This window comes from Mya arenaria, chromosome 16 (genome assembly GCF_026914265.1).
Source record: "Mya arenaria isolate MELC-2E11 chromosome 16, ASM2691426v1".
Classification (NCBI taxonomy): Eukaryota; Metazoa; Mollusca; class Bivalvia; order Myida; family Myidae; genus Mya; species Mya arenaria.
The window spans coordinates 50261965-50281343 of record NC_069137.1 but is presented as its reverse complement, the minus strand read 5'-3'; the positions used below and the strand labels follow the sequence as shown (position 1 = coordinate 50281343).

Genomic DNA, 19379 nt, shown 5'->3' with positions numbered 1-19379 from the left:
ATAGTGGCTGCATAGGCCGCCTACTTCGTTATGAATCTGATAGTGGCTGCATAGGCCGCCTACTTCGTTGTGAATTAGGCGGCTTCGTTGTGAATCTGATAGTGGCTGCATAGGCCGCCTACTTCGTTGTGAATCTAATAGTGGCTGCATAGGCCGCCTACTTCGTTGTGAATCTGATAGTGGCTGCATAGGCCGCCTACTTCGTTGTGAATCTGATAGTGGCTGCATAGGCCGCCTACTTCGTTGTGAATCTGATAGTGGCTGCATAGGCCGCCTACTTCGTTGTGAATCTGATAGTGGCTGCATAGGCCGCCTACTTCGTTGTGAATCTGATAGTGGCTGCATAGGCCGCCTACTTCGTTGTGAATCTGATAGTGGCTGCATAGGCCGCCTTCTTCGTTGTGAATCTGATAGTGGCTGCATAGGCCGCCTACTTCGTTGTGAATCTGATAGTGGCTGCATAGGCCGCCTACTTCGTTGTGAATCTGATAGTGGCTGCATAGGCCGCCTACTTCGTTGTGAATCTGATAGTGGCTGCATAGGCCGCCTACTTCGTTGTGAATCTGATAGTGGCTGCATAGGCCGCCTACTTCGTTGTGAATCTGATAGTGGCTGCATAGGCCGCCTACTTCGTTGTGAATCTGATAGTGGCTGCATAGGCCGCCTACTTCGTTGTGAATCTGATAGTGGCTGCATAGGCCGCCTACTTCGTTGTGAATCTGATAGTGGCTGCATAGGCCGCCTACTTCGTTGTGAATCTGATAGTGGCTGCATAGGCCGCCTACTTCGTTGTGAATCTGATAGTGGCTGCATAGGCCGCCTACTTCGTTGTGAATCTGAGATTGGCTGCATAGGCCGCCTACTTCGTTGTGAATCTGATAGTGGCTGCATAGGCCGCCTACTTCGTTGTGAATCTGATAGTGGCTGCATAGGCCGCCTACTTCGTTGTGAATCTAATAGTGGCTGCATAGGCCGCCTAATTCGTTGTGAATCTGATAGTGGCTGCATAGGCCGCCTACTTCGTTTTGAATCTGATAGTGGCTGCATAGGCCGCCTACTTCGTTGTGAATCTGATAGTGGCTGCATAGGCCGCCTACTTCGTTTTGAATCTGATAGTGGCTTCATAGGCCGCCTACTTCGTTGCGAATCTGATAGTGGTTGCATAGGCCGCCTACTTCGTTTTGAATCTGATAGTGGCTGCATAGGCCGCCTACTTCGTTTTGTATCCGATAGTGGCTGCATAGGCCGCCTACTTCGTTTTGAATCCGATAGTGGCTGCATAGGCCGCCTATTTCGTTTTGAATCCGATAGTGGCTGCATAGGCCGCCTACTTCGTTGTGAATCCGATAGTGGCTGCATAGGCCGCCTACTTCGTTGTGAATCTGATAGTGGCTGCATAGGCCGCCTACTTCGTTGTGAATCTGAGAGTGGCTGCATAGGCCGCCTACTTCGTTGTGAATCTGATAGTGGCTGCATAGGCCGCCTACTTCGTTGTGAATCTGACAGTGGCTGCATAGGCCGCCTACTTCGTTGTGAATCTGATAGTGGCTGCATAGGCCGCCTACTTCGTTATGAATCTGATAGTGGCTGCATAGGCCGCCTACTTCGTTATAAATCTGATAGTGGCTGCATAGGCCGCCTACTTCGTTATGAATCTGATAGTGGCTGAACAGGCCGCCTACTTCGTTATGAATCTGATAGTGGCTGCATAGGCCGCCTACTTCGTTATGAATCTGACAGTGGCTGCATAGGCCGCCTACTTCGTTATGAATCTGATAGTGGCTGCATAGGCCGCCTACTTCGTTATGAATCTGATAGTGGCTGCATAGGCCGCCTACTTCGTTGTGAATTAGGCGGCTTCGTTGTGAATCTGATAGTGGCTGCATAGGCCGCCTACTTCGTTGTGAATCTGAAAGTGGCTGCATAGGCCGCCTACTTCGTTGTGAATCTGACAGTGGTTGCATAGGCCGCCTACTTCGTTGTGAATCTGATAGTGGCTGCATAGGCCGCCTACTTCGTTATGAATCTGATAGTGGCTGCATAGGCCGCCTACTTCGTTATAAATCTGATAGTGGCTGCATAGGCCGCCTACTTCGTTATGAATCTGATAGTGGCTGAACAGGCCGCCTACTTCGTTATGAATCTGATAGTGGCTGCATAGGCCGCCTACTTCGTTATGAATCTGATAGTGGCTGCATAGGCCGCCTACTTCGTTATGAATCTGATAGTGGCTGCATAGGCCGCCTACTTCGTTATGAATCTGATAGTGGCTGCATAGGCCGCCTACTTCGTTGTGAATTAGGCGGCTTCGTTGTGAATCTGATAGTGGCTGCATAGGCCGCCTACTTCGTTGTGAATCTAATAGTGGCTGCATAGGCCGCCTACTTCGTTGTGAATCTGATAGTGGCTGCATAGGCCGCCTACTTCTCTGTGAATTAGGCGGCTTCGTTGTGAATCTGATAGTGGCTGCATAGGCCGCCTACTTCGTTGTGAATCTAATAGTGGCTGCATAGGCCGCCTACTTCGTTGTGAATCTGATAGTGGCTGCATAGGCCGCCTACTTCGTTGTGAATCTGATAGTGGCTGCATAGGCCGCCTACTTCGTTGTGAATCTGATAGTGGCTGCATAGGCCGCCTACTTCGTTGTGAATCTGATAGTGGCTGCATAGGCCGCCTACTTCGTTGTGAATCTGATAGTGGCTGCATAGGCCGCCTACTTCGTTGTGAATCTGATAGTGGCTGCATAGGCCGCCTTCTTCGTTGTGAATCTGATAGTGGCTGCATAGGCCGCCTACTTCGTTGTGAATCTGATAGTGGCTGCATAGGCCGCCTACTTCGTTGTGAATCTGATAGTGGCTGCATAGGCCGCCTACTTCGTTGTGAATCTGATAGTGGCTGCATAGGCCGCCTACTTCGTTGTGAATCTGATAGTGGCTGCATAGGCCGCCTACTTCGTTGTGAATCTGATAGTGGCTGCATAGGCCGCCTACTTCGTTGTGAATCTGATAGTGGCTGCATAGGCCGCCTACTTCGTTGTGAATCTGATAGTGGCTGCATAGGCCGCCTACTTCGTTGTGAATCTGATAGTGGCTGCATAGGCCGCCTACTTCGTTGTGAATCTGATAGTGGCTGCATAGGCCGCCTACTTCGTTGTGAATCTGATAGTGGCTGCATAGGCCGCCTACTTCGTTGTGAATCTGATAGTGGCTGCATAGGCCGCCTACTTCGTTGTGAATCTGAGATTGGCTGCATAGGCCGCCTACTTCGTTGTGAATCTGATAGTGGCTGCATAGGCCGCCTACTTCGTTGTGAATCTGATAGTGGCTGCATAGGCCGCCTACTTCGTTGTGAATCTGATAGTGGCTGCATAGGCCGCCTAATTCGTTGTGAATCTGATAGTGGCTGCATAGGCCGCCTACTTCGTTTTGAATCTGATAGTGGCTGCATAGGCCGCCTACTTCGTTGTGAATCTGATAGTGGCTGCATAGGCCGCCTACTTCGTTTTGAATCTGATAGTGGCTTCATAGGCCGCCTACTTCGTTGCGAATCTGATAGTGGTTGCATAGGCCGCCTACTTCGTTTTGAATCTGATAGTGGCTGCATAGGCCGCCTACTTCGTTTTGTATCCGATAGTGGCTGCATAGGCCGCCTACTTCGTTTTGAATCTGATAGTGGCTGCATAGGCCGCCTATTTCGTTTTGAATCCGATAGTGGCTGCATAGGCCGCCTACTTCGTTGTGAATCCGATAGTGGCTGCATAGGCCGCCTACTTCGTTGTGAATCTGATAGTGGCTGCATAGGCCGCCTACTTCGTTGTGAATCTGATAGTGGCTGCATAGGCCGCCTACTTCGTTGTGAATCTGATAGTGGCTGCATAGGCCGCCTACTTCGTTGTGAATCTGACAGTGGCTGCATAGGCCGCCTACTTCGTTGTGAATCTGATAGTGGCTGCATAGGCCGCCTACTTCGTTGTGAATCTGATAGTGGTTGCATAGGCCGCCTACTTCGTTTTGAATCTGATAGTGGCTGCATAGGCCGCCTACTTCGTTGCGAATCTGATAGTGGTTGCATAGGCCGCCTACTTCGTTTTGAATCTGATAGTGGCTGCATAGACCGCCTACTTCGTTTTGAATCCGATAGTGGCTGCATAGGCCGCCTATTTCGTTTTGAATCTGATAGTGACTGCATAGGCCGCCTACTTCGTTTTGAATCCGATAGTGGCTGCATAGGCCGCCTACTTCGTTGTGAATCTGATAGTTGCTGCATAGGCCGCCTACTTCGTTGTGAATCTGATAGTGGCTGCATAGGCCGCCTACTTCGTTGTGAATCTGATAGTGGCTGCATAGGCCGCCTACTTCGTTGTGAATCTGATAGTGGCTGCATAGGCCGCCTACTTCGTTGTGAATCTGATAGTGGTTGCATAGGCCGCCTACTTCGTTGCGAATCTGATAGTGGCTGCATAGACCGCCTACTTCGTTGCGAATCTGATAGTGGTTGCATAGGCCGCCTACTTCGTTGCGAATCTGATAGTGGTTGCATAGGCCGCCTACTTCGTTATGAATCCGATAGTGGCTGCATAGGCCGCCTACTTCGTTGTGAATCTGATAGTGGCTGCATAGGCCGCCTACTTCGTTGCGAATCTGATAGTGGTTGCATAGGCCGCCTACTTCGTTGCGAATCTGATAGTGGTTGCATAGGCCGCCTACTTCGTTGTGAATCCGATAGTGGCTGCATAGGCCGCCTACTTCGTTGTGAATCTGATAGTGGCTGCATAGGCCGCCTACTTCGTTGTGAATCTGATAGTGGCTGCATAGGCCGCCTACTTCGTTGTGAATCTGATAGTGGTTGCATAGGCCGCCTACTTCGTTGCGAATCTGATAGTGGCTGCATAGACCGCCTACTTCGTTGCGAATCTGATAGTGGTTGCATAGGCCGCCTACTTCGTTATGAATCCGATAGTGGCTGCATAGACCGCCTACTTCGTTATGAATCCGATAGTGGCTGCATAGACCGCCTACTTCGTTATGAATCCGATAGTGGCTGCATAGGCCGCCTACTTCGTTGTGAATCCGATAGTGGCTGCTTAAGCCGCCTACTTCGTTGTGAATCCGATAGTGGCTGCTTAGGCCGCCTACTTCGTTGTGAATCCGATAGTGGCTGCATAGGCCGCCTACTTCGTTGTGAATCTGATAGTGGCTGCATAGGCCGCCTACTTCGTTGTGAATCTGATAGTGGCTGCATAGGCCGCCTACTTCGTTGTGAATCTGATAGTGGCTGCATAGGCCGCCTACTTCGTTGTGAATCTGATAGTGGCTGCTTAGGCCGCCTACTTCGTTGTGAATCTGATAGTGGCTGCATAGCCCGCCTACTTCGTTGTGAATCTGATAGTGGCTGCATAGCCCGCCTACTTCGTTGTGAATCTGATAGTGGTTGCATAGGCCGCCTTCTTCGTTATGAATCTGATAGTGGCTGCATAGGCCGCCTTCTTCGTTGTGAATCTGATAGTGGCTGCATAGGCCGCCTACTTCGTTGTGAATCTGATAGTGGCTGCATAGGCCGCCTACTTCGTTGTGAATCTGATAGTGGCTGCAAAGGCCGCCTACTTCGTTGTGAATCTGATAGTGGCTGCATAGGCCGCCTACTTCGTTATGAATCTGATAGTGGTTGCATAGGCCGCCTACTTCGTTGTGAATCTGATAGTGGCTGCATAGGCCACCTACTTCGTTGTGAATCTGATAGTGGTTGCATAGGCCGCCTACTTCGTTGTGGTTTTAAGCGAAACAATTTGCAGGTAGTTCTGTTGAAGGATTTCACAACTCTTTCATGCGAGAATAAGGCAGATTTGCCATGAACGCGGGGCGCGTGGTCTTCGTTCGTATTCATGTCAATCTGCGCGACGTTAAACAAATAATTGAAGAATTATTTGCCAGATTCTTTTTCATAGTTGTTTGTGGGTGGTCGATTTTTGGCGATAGTCGACAAATTGACAGTAATGTGCTTGTTGAATGTTGGTAAAAATTACTACATAAGTTATAAAAATCATCAATGTTACATTTCTTTATTGTTTTTATTTTATTTTTAAGCCATGCAATAAATGTGATTTTATTAACCAGTAACTACGTATTAAATCGATTAATTTATCGTTCTGTCTGTCCGATTATCCGATAATGAAAATCCAGGCGATTGTCTATCTCAAATATATTTGACCTAATTTCTTTTTTTGTATTCGTGGTAATTCAGGCAAAAATATGCGATTTGCCCGGAAACAGTACACTTGCGGAAAAAATGCATTAACTTGAAGTCATATTGGAAATGTGTGACTTTTGACTTGTAATAGTTTTATTTCATGTTATTTGCAAAACACGTAAATATCATGAACTTTTACATGTCTTCTTTGATCAAATTGAATGTGTAGGAAAACAACTCACAAAAACTCCTTTACGTACTAATACTCACTTGTTATATTATAATCGCGGTTGACTTAAGGACATTTATCGAAATGACCCATACAAACAGCGGAAACTGGTACGGACTTATGCAACACCCTCACTCGTTCCGCGTCCTTTACACTATACCGTTCAATCGTTTATTTACAAAGTCCAAACAACCACGTATGATGAAACAGTTTATTGTTAGCAACTATTTATTTCTTAATTGTCAATTATTTTTGTCCTATTATTCGAGAGAAAAACTTACCCTCAGATGTGAACCAGGTATTCTATCAGAATCCTAAACAGAAGCAGACTACTCATCGAACTCCCAAAATGAAGTGTTATACTCCCCTGTTGGCCCCGACTGCAGTTGACCATTCAGAAATGTTTCCTAATTCGCTCTTAATAGTTAACCGATATCATGTGATACCTTTAATCTCACGTGACAATAATCAAGGTATTTTACTGAATATCACCACAAAAAGGAGCTTGTCAATCAATAGTTTCGGTGACGTAAAAATAACAAGACCAAACCCCTTTAATAGACTTTTAGTAAACAAGGTTATTAAACTTATTTCTGAAAAGTACTCAAACTAGCCATTAGCGGTTGAGCTTAGCCGAAGCCGATTGATCTTCGATGAAACAATTTAAGATATGAGTTTAGCAAATAGCAGATCCTTTGATAATTAGTATTCAAGTGTTAGTGCCATTCTTACATTATATATTTTACAACGATTGTGAAGGAAGCTATGATAGCTTATACTAAGTCACTCTCGTTGGCACGATGTTGCGCCAGAGTGTGGTCTTGTGTTGTGGGGGAAACCGGTGTACCCGGAGAAAACCCACTTGTCCGGCTTGGTGACCACTAACCAAACTCACATGCGCCCAGGCCGGGAATCGAACCCGGGTCGCTTTTGTGAGAAGCCAGTGCGCTAACCACTGCGCTAACCGGACAACCTACTGCGCTAACCGGGCAACCTAGTGCCATTCTTAACATATGCTTAGCGATTAACTGTTCCAACTATTCTCAGAATATCTAATCGACACCTTCTGGGTAACGGTAAAAATGCTCCAATGAAAACAAACGCTATGGACTTTGACCACTTGAAAAGTGACTGGTCGGTGACTAATTTTCGACCGACCACCGACCGAATCATAATATAATACATGTAAAACGGTGCTTTAAGAATCAAATAATTACTTTGTGAGTAATCAAGATATTTATAGCAGAACAACTCCATTTGCTGCGCGAGACTGAAATTAATGGTTGTTTTGAATTTTAAGCCAACTCTCAAGCACAAATCAAACGTACTCGCGCACACGACTAGGACATGTGTTCAACGGAGTCCTTTCTGAAATGACGCCCTATTTGCATACAATTTTACACGCTTTTTCTGAAAATATACAATTAACAGACATTTTATATAATATGCATTACATGTTTTAGTGTATGATCGCAATATATTTCACCTCATGAACACTAAAGTAAATATTGTGTTCGTGCAGTATAGCTTATGGTGCTCAATCGCTTAAATAAATTGTTATCATACACTTAATCAATTTTTTTTTTCTTAAATATGTAGTTTTAATCGCCCTGGCGTTATACTTTAATGAAATTAGTGAATAAGTGTCATGCGATGTTAAATTGTCGTGGCTCTCTGAATATTTTATAATAGCAAATAAAAACAATTTCTGGTGGTACAAATACGGTACAAAAAAGAAAGAGGAACTAATTAGGGTAGAATGTACAATTTGTAGATATTTCAAGCATCATATTTACCTAAGTGCGTTTGTATAATTCATTAGCTAGGATGATGTTTATAAATGTTATATTAATAATGGTGTTAAGCTCTTTTTAATCACGCTGTTCTTATCCCTTTCGTATCAATATGAATATTAAAAAAGCACATTTTGGCATTGAATATTGTGCTTACTGTGTTATAAATTAAATGAAAATCTTAAAGTAATCAGAAGATCTTACGTAAATGCTTATTTCTTATTTGAAAATTGTTTAAAAACGTGTACTAAATATTTGTCAATACAATTCGATCGCTGATTACACATCTTTTTTAAATTCGTGTCATGACGTTAGCTTCTACTGCCTCAAGACAACGACACCCCTAGCTGTCAATCATAGTTACTTTCCCGCAAGTGCAGATGAAACAGCAACCTAGACAAAATTTAAGACTGTACCAAATCGTGTATTCAGTACACATATGGTTTTCGCACATATTTGTGGGCCATGTAGACCAAAAAATACTCTCTTCGAAAATACATGTTGTAATAACCGTCAAATCTGCTCTACATGATATGGAGCAGCAGTGAATGGGCTTAATCATCGACTGTCATTCGCCCACAAATATGTGCGAGCACAAATGTAAAGCATGTGCTAAAATGTATATATTTTATACTAGTATATATTTTATATATTTTGCTTTTGCTTTTGCATTTGCTATGTTCTCCATTTCTGGAGAAATAAGAAGAACCTAACTACCTACCTAACTACCTACCATAGGTGGATCCAGGATTTGACGTTAGAGGGGGCGTTACTTCTGGGTGTTATCGTTTGAATCGAACCCCTCCCTAAGAACTGAATTATACTTAGTTTAAAGCGCTGGCGGGGTGATGGGGGTGGGGGTTGCCCTCTTAGATTTTTCGTAACAATTTTAGTCCGGAATGGTACATTTTGTGCGTATTGTTCTACTTTTTTCTCCTAAATTGAAAGGAGGTGCGCCCAGCCCCCCCCCCCCCGCATGATTGGCTAGTGCCTACCTTCCTACCTTTCCATCTGTCGAAATAGTGTGTGTTTCACATAGTGTATAAATAGGGTTAGATTCTCTTTTTTACAAATACGTTTGTTTGGATCTTGCCAGTGACAATGTTTTACCTTTTAATATATATTCGAAATCCGGATTTTAAGATAAAAATTGAATTTGAATCGGATATGAATTTTCCATGCACCATGAAACAAAAGGGCAATTTGGAAATAAAACACATCGATAATATATGTTAATATTCAGAGTTGTCAAACTTTGAACCTAAACAAGATATCCGGAAAGGCAATTTAACAGTTTTTTTTTTTATTTGTAAAGTGCTTTTTTACTTTTACTATTGCAAGTGCAGGCTGAATCACAACTACTAATATTGCAATTGGAAACTTCCTAACAAAATACACTTTTAAGAAAAATATTGGCCGTGTAAAGCGAGACGATTTAAATGAAAAACCGAAAATAAACTAAAATCAAAATATCTAAAAAAAAATCAACTGAATTAGGTCTCGAGTTCATTAAACATACGCTAGATCTACATGAATGCATTTACTGCAGAATGCAGCGCCAGCAAACTAAATCGAAATCTAGTAGTTTAAACATTTTCAAGGTTGCACTTAATTGTTTTAACAGACTGAAACAATGAATAGAACCATGTAAATAAATATGAACTAAGCGATCTTAAACGTACTATACAGCGATAAATGTGCGCCAATTGCACAATCAATACAATCTTTTGTGCTATATATAGCAACTAGGTAAGCTACATGCAGTTTCGTTTTCTGAAAATGAATGCATATCGAGCGCAGTCATAGCTTGTTATCAGCCATATTGTAAACGGGATCAAAACAAAACAGTGAATTGAGCTGTGATTAAACTTTCAAAAACAATATCATAAACATTTTTACGCTAACTTGACTATTGTGTTTAGCGAGTGATTTTTGTCATAAACTTGATTTAATTATATCTGGTGATCTAATAGTTCTACAATCATCGGAATATCGTGTAATATATCATGAAACCATAAAATGGCGGAATTGTTAACTCTCTCAGCGGACGCTCCATTCATATTATAACATACTGTATAATAACAGTTATACCAGCTGTGTATGTGAATACATGTATATATAACACTGTGTTTATACGTAGTTGGACTATTCTTAAGCAAACAGGAAGTTTTACCTATGTATATGCGTCTGTGACAGGTCGTTTCAAAGTTTCATTGTTCATTTTAGTCTGCACAAGTTGTTTTTACATTTAAAGATAAAAATAACTTTACGATATTTTGCATCTAGAGTTATACGAGAGTGTGATTTGATATCGTTTATTATACAGCGTGTAATTATAAACTTAAATACAGCATATTTCACATGTATAAATAAAAGCAGCTAAAAGAATAGCCCCTGTCATATTCCTCTATAATGGATTTAATCAGACATATCTGCTTCTGACGGATATATCATTTTACTGTAACAATTTATGATAATGAAACGAATGCACAAATGAAAATCGAGTAAGTTTGAATTATTTCTATTATTTAGATGTTTTCTGAACAAAAGCAGATTTTTGGCAAACTGAAACTGATAACTTTACTTTTAGAGTTATAAATCAGTCATTTAAAAAGAAAACAAAGATACATGCGGAAAAAAGATGCTAGTGGCGTGAATAACTAAAATTCACGTGTAGTTTAATGATTATTTTCTCGTTATTGCTAGTGAGAAGAATGCTTGTGACACCCTCGGCTAAGAATCTAGTTGAATTTTAACATGTCAGGCGATACAAATTTAAATCGACCTCCATTCAAATCTTGGGTGAAAGCATGTATTGGTCTACGGTACATGCAAGATGGATGCGAAAAATGTGTAGAGGACGAAATAAAATATCAGCATGCAACAATTGTCGCAAAGGTCGAAAGTAGAACCCGGACCCCGGGCTACAAGTATGACTGCAGTGCTTGTACCATCGACAATTTGCGTCCAATTCACCGGAAAGAAAACTGCCCGTACACAAAGAAAAAATGCATTTGCGCAAGGGAATGTAGCCCCACCCGACGACATTGCCCTCAATACAGCGCCTGTAGCCGATTTCATGACTATGTGTGGGATGAATATCAGGAAGGCTCATGCCCAACGTTTTTCAATAGCAATGTGGAACAGTGGTCTAGCAACTTTTGGGAGTTTGGAAAATGTTTTATTCAAACACAAGGTTTGTTAAAAACATATGTTTTATTTACTCGGTCGGTTCATTTTAATTGATACAAATATATGCATGCTAAATTAAGTAAGCATATAATAGAAATAATTTCTTTTAGCTCAATGGTGACGAAAGCTGATAACCTATAGTATCAATCTTGAGTACGTTTCCTTGGTAGAAAACAGTACTGGTGTCAAATTAACAAATATTATATATAATGATTAGGTTTAGTTATTTTCATACTGGATGTTATCCACGTAAAAGGATAATGTACAGTCGACCCCATTGGCTTGAATTCGCTGGATGACTGGATGTAAAGGACCAATTTCTTTATATTGAAGGTAAAAATTCGCGCTTTTTCAAAGCTCGAGGTGTTTATGCTGGTCCTTGGAAGTTCGAGCCAACGGGGTTCGACTGTATAATACGAGATTATATGTGTTTATATCGTTGAAGGCTACAAGGCGGTGACATCAGCTGCAAACACAGATGCTGCTGGGTTTCTTAGCATCTGTATTCATAACAGGACTCTATGGAACATGTTCGGACAATCACAGATAATTAAAGACGTAAGACATTCTAAAACAATTATAATGTGCACTATTTTATTAAAGATGCACTCGTACTCCCAAATTAGATTTACCAAAATAATACAATTGTTTTACTATACCAAAAAGGATGAATACATGTTGAAAATAATGGTTCTTATGAAGGATACCGTGTTTAATTTGAAAGATGGTGCAAAAACACGGTATTTCTACCTTATGAGACAATAGTAGATCACAGTAAAACTTTAGAACTCACCAATTATTTAATATGTTTGCGTTTTCAGCTATTAACAGCAGGGGCCAATATCCTGTTTATTTGTTTACTTGTTAATTGGCATAGGGCCATTTAGGGTCAATTTCAATAATAAAACCCCCAAAATTGCACAGCAGGATATTCAGATCGGAAATCTGATAAGACAATTGGGCAATTCGATTAAGATTAAAACACAGAGGTTCTGTTCAATACACGTTTTTTGTTGTTATTTTGTTTGGGGTGGATGGGGGGGGGGGGTGGGCAGGGGGCACTTATAGAAGGATTAAACTTTAAGTAATGAAACAACTTCATAAGTGTTATGAATACCGTCCCATGTCTCGTCCGTTTCGTTTGTACTGCTTTTTTATGATAACTTGAATGAAATACATTGACCTTTATTGTGTTTTAGGCACGGAATACAAGGAATGCAATTCTTCACTCAGGGAGGTTAGACGTTTCCAAGGAAAAGTTAGAGGAATATTTAGACTCCATGGTGAAAATGCTCAGCCTCCCGAAACTTCAAAACGACGACAATGCAAAACGCGCCATTGAGAACATTGAGAAAGTAGGTTTGCATTGGGGTTTTTTCCTAATTATTCCTTGCAAATTAGGGAAGAAAGTCGACTTCGGGGAAAATACAAAGTCAGGCCAAAATAGCTTATATAATGGCAAAAACACACCTTTTCACTTTTTTAAGCTAACAAAATGATGTGAAGAGTAAGTCTTGTCAAGATTTGGTTTATTTTTCAAAAAATTCCTTGCTTTCTCATTTAAAATAGTTTTCTGCAATTATCATATCGCGAAAATAAAAGTATTTGGGAAAATGGACATTTTTTCACAGGTGAAACAGCCTTGAGAAAGCAGTGAATTTCACCTAAAACACTGGTTTGATACCGGTTGTGATACGAATGATAGTTTTAGTTTTGTAATTATTGATGCATTATGAGACAAGTGTAAGGTTATTGCCATACAAAAATGTATGATCCCCCAAGTAGACTCGTGTTCGAGTGAACTCGTACTCAACACCGACCGCTCCAAGGCAGTTATCTCATTATTTATCGGTTAAGCTATTTATTTCTACACTGAAAAACATGTTTGCACAATTTGCAAAACTTCTCTGACCAACCAGCTGGTAAAATTTGAGCGAGACCGCTTAATGTTTTACCACATTTACTAAAGTCAACGAACAAAATGTGTTGGAAATGAGATTTCTGTCGAGTTAAAGCTTACAGTCCTTCGCGATGTTGTTATTGTTTGTGTATGTATGGTTCGTAATGTTAATGAAAATATTTCATTAATAAAACTTATTTTATCGAGTGTCTGTTATTGGGTATTCATCCCATTATTTTAGTGGCCAACAAACTTGAAATGAGTTTCATCCGGGTATCCCCCCTCTCCCCCACTACACAAGATCAAACTATTGCATAATGTCGTGCCAATAAGCGATTAATATAATGTTGTAATAGCTTGTTTCACATTTCTTGTGAAATGATTAACCTTATTTTTCATAATAAAAACGCATAAGCAAATACCGTTTACTCTCGTGTTTTTAACATGTCCTTTGTTTTTAAAGTCAAAACATGTTCTTGAAAAAGTGTGAACTGCAAATTAGCCCCATACGTTTCAAACGCGTACATTTTTTCTTTAGCTTAAAACAGAAAACCTCGAAATAACAACAGAGGATGAATTGACTGCGCGGAAGTCAGCTTTGAAAGCTGTTTCAAAAAAGATATCAGAAATCATTGAAAAACTTGACGAGACAGAAAACAACGCAGATCAAGCAAAAGACGAATCGAATAGAGATGATATCACAAATGTGGACCAGCTACACGCTGAGTTGGCTACGTTAACCGTTGTACAAAGTGAACATCATGGAAGAATCGAAGGGTACATACGCGAATTGCAAACGCAAGTGACAGGTATTCAAGAGTCTATTAAAATGCACCAGGAAGACCTAAAAGCTATAGTAAATGGGTTAGATATAAACCATAGCCTACTAAAGGAAATACAGGAGGTGTGTATTATACCATAGTAATCGAAATTAAACTTAAGAATAAACAAGTTACATGTTGACTCCGGTGTATAATAAATGCTTTTTATTGAGAAAAGTTAATTGGTTCGTTCATGTATGACTCATGTAAAAAGACAAAACGTTATTTCCACCTAAATACTTAATACAGGTGAAGTTGTAGTGACTGGCTCAGTAACTAGGAAGATTACACAATAAAAAAAAGACCACTAAAATCATACCGGCGTCATATGAAACCATTCATTTTTGTTCTAACATACTAACATTTTTATCAGTACATTATGCTAAGGTTTTGTTTTTTCAATTCAGACGCAAGTGGTACAAGGGTTGACCATTACTGAGATAAAAGACGGTATGTTGGTTTTTATCCTTCTGTGTCGATAATGTTATAATACCGCAAGCTCTTGAAAACGCACCACTTATCAAGCCGATGTAATATCGTGGTAGCATGTATACTTAATTTTCAGTTATAAGAAGTGAAGACATTTCTCTATACTGAAGTGAACAAATATAAAAGATGGTAACTTTGCCTCAAAAAAAAAAATGAAGTCAAAAGAAATATAAATGTTTCTATGATTATGATTCAGCATATATAAAGCGACCACAGGGTTTGAACTTTTGTCTTATAACATATTTCATTGTATTGTTTTAGATGTAAAGCAGGTTTTGGGTCAATTCATCGAAATGAGGAACAATGGGATGGCCAATGGCATTCCAATACCAGGTAACAATAAAACAGTATTGGTGTTTATAGCTGTACTCTCACAGATTGGTTGTTTTGACAACTTTTCTATTTGTTTGTCTTTGAATGAACCAATATTTGCGTAACTGTCTTGAAACCAGTTTAAAAAGACTTAAAAAGGAAAATTTCGGCAATTAACCAAACAAATGAAATCCGTTCTTTTATGAGTTACCTTATATGACTGAATTGAAGGCACTGATGCCAAAATGAGCGGATTCTGACACAAAAACAGAAATAAAAGGTAACAACTGTCAATTTGTTAGGGTGCAGCCTTTAAATCGTCGCCACTTAAAGTGATTGCAATCAATTATATATATTTTCTGCATTTGTATACTAACTAAAGTGATCTCCTTTCCTTAGTATGTTTACTTTTCACTGTGTGTGTCTCCTGAAAAGGTCACGCGTTACTTCTTCCAAAGTTATATAGCATGCCCCCTCGAGAAATTACCATTTCCGTCTCTTCAAAGCTTCAAATATCTTTATTTAACCGTGGGACATTTAATCATTATTTAAGTCGTAATATCTTCCCGACGGGGTCAAGCGGTCAATAGGCACAGCCAAACACTATCACAAACTTACAGCATGATTCAAGACCCATAACTCTTCAGCCAATTCTCCTTTGTGTCAACGTGTTATCATATGATTATGTTTTTAATCGGAATTTGAACATTTATGGACCTTTTTGTACGCATTGTCAATTGCAACAAATTGGCTTCTTTTTAACCACAATTTAAAAAGATTTGGCAGGAAGTTTATCAATCACATTGAAACCTTTATGTTATATAAAAACCATAATTATGATCAATTGATAAGTGATATTCTCATTTGATATGACAACAATGTTAATTCTCTATAATTATATTGACAGAAGAGAATGATAATTGAAAGGTTGATTACAAGTATAAGCTCGTATATCTGTAATTCATGCACACTTTAAGAGCAATAATTATGTGACCAAATTCTTCCAAACTGCATGTCTTTGTATGAAGTAAATCAACTTGGAAGGTTTTGTATGTAACTGAATGGAAGTTGAAGGTGAATATCTTCAAACACTTTTAAAATAAATTTATATTCTGACCTGATACTCTAACTGCCTTCTTTGACAAGCAATATGAAATTTGAAAATGGTTGATTGCAATACATATATATATATATATATATATATATATATATATATATATATATATATATATATATATATATATTGACTTAAATTTTCCATAATTATATGTCTGTGCCAAATTTAAAACTGAATATTTACAATGTTATAAATGAAACGCTAAGTCACTCTGATTGGCACTATGTTGCCCGAGACTGTGGAGTTGAGTAGCTATGACAGGAAACATGGTAAACTGACTTAACTTTTAAAGTACTTCAATTTGCTCCTGCTGTCATATATACTATCATTTTGTGATGGCTCTAGTTTTATTGTCCTCTAGCTATTGTTTTATACATATTTTAAGACCGAACGTATTTTGCTAAATAGTTTTACTTTCAATATCAGTCATCCGGTTAGTATTGCTGACGAAGAACATATCCAACAATAAAGAACGAGTTCTTGGGGAGGTGCTAGTTGAGGTAGGCGGAAATGTCAAGGGAAAGGCGATATTGAAGGACGCGCAGTGGGCTCCAATTAAACAAATGGCCGAAGACTGTCTACAGAAAATGACCATTGGTAAATTACACTAACGTACTCGAATATATGTCAAAGTATAAATGACAATTTGCCTTTTGATTCCTAAAATAATTTTTAAATCTTAAAGTGACTGAAATTCTTTATTTTAAAGAAAAGAAAACAACTCGTCGTGCTTATGTTATCGGAAGTATGTTAAATACATCAGTGAAATAACAATCGGGGAATGTCCACTGTAAACTAAGGAGTTAAAACATCAACAGTATTTGGAGAACAATTTCTTCGCACGATGGGCATCCCATGGGAAGAAAACGAGTTTTTCAAGAGGGGATATTTAGAAAAAAATTGTTGTTGAATTCCATTGTTGATCGCATTTTAATTCACTCGTGATCATAAAGAAACTTCATAACGTTCCTACACTGAAATCAGCAAAAACCATCCATGTATTTTTTCTTGACAAAAAACTCCTTAGTATAATTACTATATTGTTTTCAGACCACGGGGAGGACCAAAGAGACATTTTAGAGGTCAAAAACGAATGTATTGCGATATATGTTCAATGTTGGACTTTGCGATCACTTATACATTTGTGTGAACAATGCATGTCCGGAAAGTTGACTGAGTTTTTCCGTCCATTGGAGGAAGAAATAAAGAGAAGGCTACCACATTACAGTGACCTTGAACATGAGGTTGCCATTTTTGAAAAAGATTTGACTCGCTGCATGGATGTCTTTGGTGCGTATATTATCATATTTTGTAACATTATTGTAGATAAAATAGAGGAAACAAACTAATTAATTCTACATTGTTGAATAGCAGAATACTTTATTATATTATAGTTGCATATACGACGCATCTAAATGTACAATGTTGACGTTTAAAATGAATAAAGATGTTAATACGTAAAATAATGCATAAGGAATGCGAATAAATTGTTATAATAATTTATGGGGTTTTAACTCGTGGATGGATTATTTCCACTAAATTGTGCACTTTAATTTTAAAAAGTTAGGAGAGTAAAACGAAAGCTGATGTCAGAGCATGCTGATGTACAAATGGCTATAGTTACTCTGCCAAATGGTTTAGACGTCCGCCCCAGGCATACGCTGAACAATGAAACTCATCAAGATGAGTTGTGTGGTGGAGGTGAAACTAATAGCAATTTGGAAGAAATCGGAACGGATTTGGACGAGACTAAAGTACACAATGAAACAATTGATGCTGAAAAAGATACAGAAATAATAGAAAACGCTTCCGTTTCTCAAGGTAGTAAAGTTTTCTCCATTGAAATATTTATAATTTTGAACAATTTTAACATTTCTAAGCATTTAATATGTTTTGCAATTCAATTACATTGTTCAATGTAATTGATAAAATATTGGAAATACTAATACTCAAAGTGTGTTCATGAATTGTTGTAGATGAAGAGGTTCTTTTGACAGACAAAGAATCAGGCGATATCGCTATGCGTGCAGGTACAAATTTACATTTGTAAGATTACCCTTTTCGCCTTAAATACTTTTAAAAGTGATGATCCAAATTAAATGCACATGTGTGATTAAAGTGTTCGAAAGGTGCATATCAGAAATTAATGCAATCTGTACTTAGCAAGTTTTTTTTTATTGGACTGCGCATTTGTTCATCACAAGTAAGCACATTGTTTTGTTGGCATTTCAACACTAGTTAGTATGTCTGTTATTTTCGATCCTAGAAAGAGTTGGAAAGGAGATTGCAACATCCAGTATGGGAATAGATTTACGGAAGGAAGGTAACGTGAATACTAACTCAGCAATCGTGTTTACAAATATATTTGAAAAGGAATACAAATAGTTGATGCCCATAAAACTAAAAAGTAAATAATAGAAATATCCTCCATTTCTCAGTGTGGCTAACTTTTCGTAATTGAACTATTTGTAATCCTTAATTAATTTACTGTTCTAAGAATGTTATATATTTGATATTGAATAAAGCAATTAAATTTAATTGATAAAATATAGGAAAAGTTTACATTAAAAGTGTAAAGAGTGTTTGATTTCTTATAGAAAGAGGGGTTTCTTCGACAGACAGTGAATCAGGCGATGTCGCCATGCGTGAAGGTACAAATTTACCTTTAAATTTTCAAATATTTTGATGTTTCAACTGTAATGCACAGGCGTGTTTTAAGTGTCTTAGTCTGAAATTCGATGCAATATACTTGCACAATAATGTTTTATTGTTTTACTGCAGTATTTTTCCTACGAGTAATTACATTGTCCTATTTTCCTTACTACATGTTAAAGTACTTCTGTAATTTGCGATCCTAGAAAAGCTTGGACACGACATTGCAGCATCTAATCAGGGAACACATTTATCTGGAAAGACGGGAGGTAACACGAATACTGATGAAGAAGTAAAAGAAATTTCTTCCGACATCGACATTGTAACATCCAATCAGAATACAGATTTATCCGTTAGGAATAAGGATAATACAATTACACATTTAGCAATAATATTTACAAATTTAATTAAATAGCTGAATAAGTGTTCCATTTGGCGATTCAAAAGTGTTTTAGGAGGTTAATTTGACATGACTAAGATAAAAATATTTCCACTTTGGGTAAATACAATACCAAACGGTTAAAATTGTAATACAAAGGCTACCGGCCCAAAATACAAGTCTACAGTTTTCAATGAGTGATGTCTTTTTAAAAAAAACCTCAATAATGATTTACAATAATACGTCTCTTGACATGCTTTATGAAAGCAATACACTAAGCAATAAAATAGCATAGTGGTTAGGTATCAT

The 19379-nt window shown here is 39.0% G+C and overlaps 1 protein-coding gene across 1 annotated transcript; it reads left to right on the top strand.

Moving 5' to 3' along the window:
• Nucleotides 1-10028: 10028 nt before the first annotated feature.
• On the top strand, nt 10029-18928 carry LOC128221767 (uncharacterized). The gene is made up of 13 exons (XM_052930369.1): nt 10029-11404; nt 11846-11958; nt 12600-12755; nt 13839-14204; nt 14529-14571; nt 14872-14943; nt 16466-16636; nt 17090-17329; nt 17603-17860; nt 18016-18069; nt 18306-18362; nt 18637-18690; nt 18903-18928. The coding sequence occupies exons 1-13, from the start codon at nt 10966-10968 to the stop codon at nt 18926-18928; spliced, it is 2049 nt and encodes a 682-aa protein (XP_052786329.1). The 5' UTR covers nt 10029-10965.
• The last annotated feature ends 451 nt before the right edge of the window (nt 18929-19379 follow it).

Bases quoted from the DNA above. Each gene is read 5' to 3' on its own strand.
- LOC128221767 (XM_052930369.1), top strand. From the start codon at position 10,966: ATGTCAGGCGATACAAATTTAAATCGACCTCCATTCAAATCTTGGGTG. The intron at 11,959-12,599 runs GTAAGACATTCT...ATTGTGTTTTAG, and splicing joins AATCACAGATAATTAAAGAC to GCACGGAATACAAGGAATGC. The intron at 17,330-17,602 runs GTGCGTATATTA...AATTTTAAAAAG, and splicing joins TCGCTGCATGGATGTCTTTG to TTAGGAGAGTAAAACGAAAG.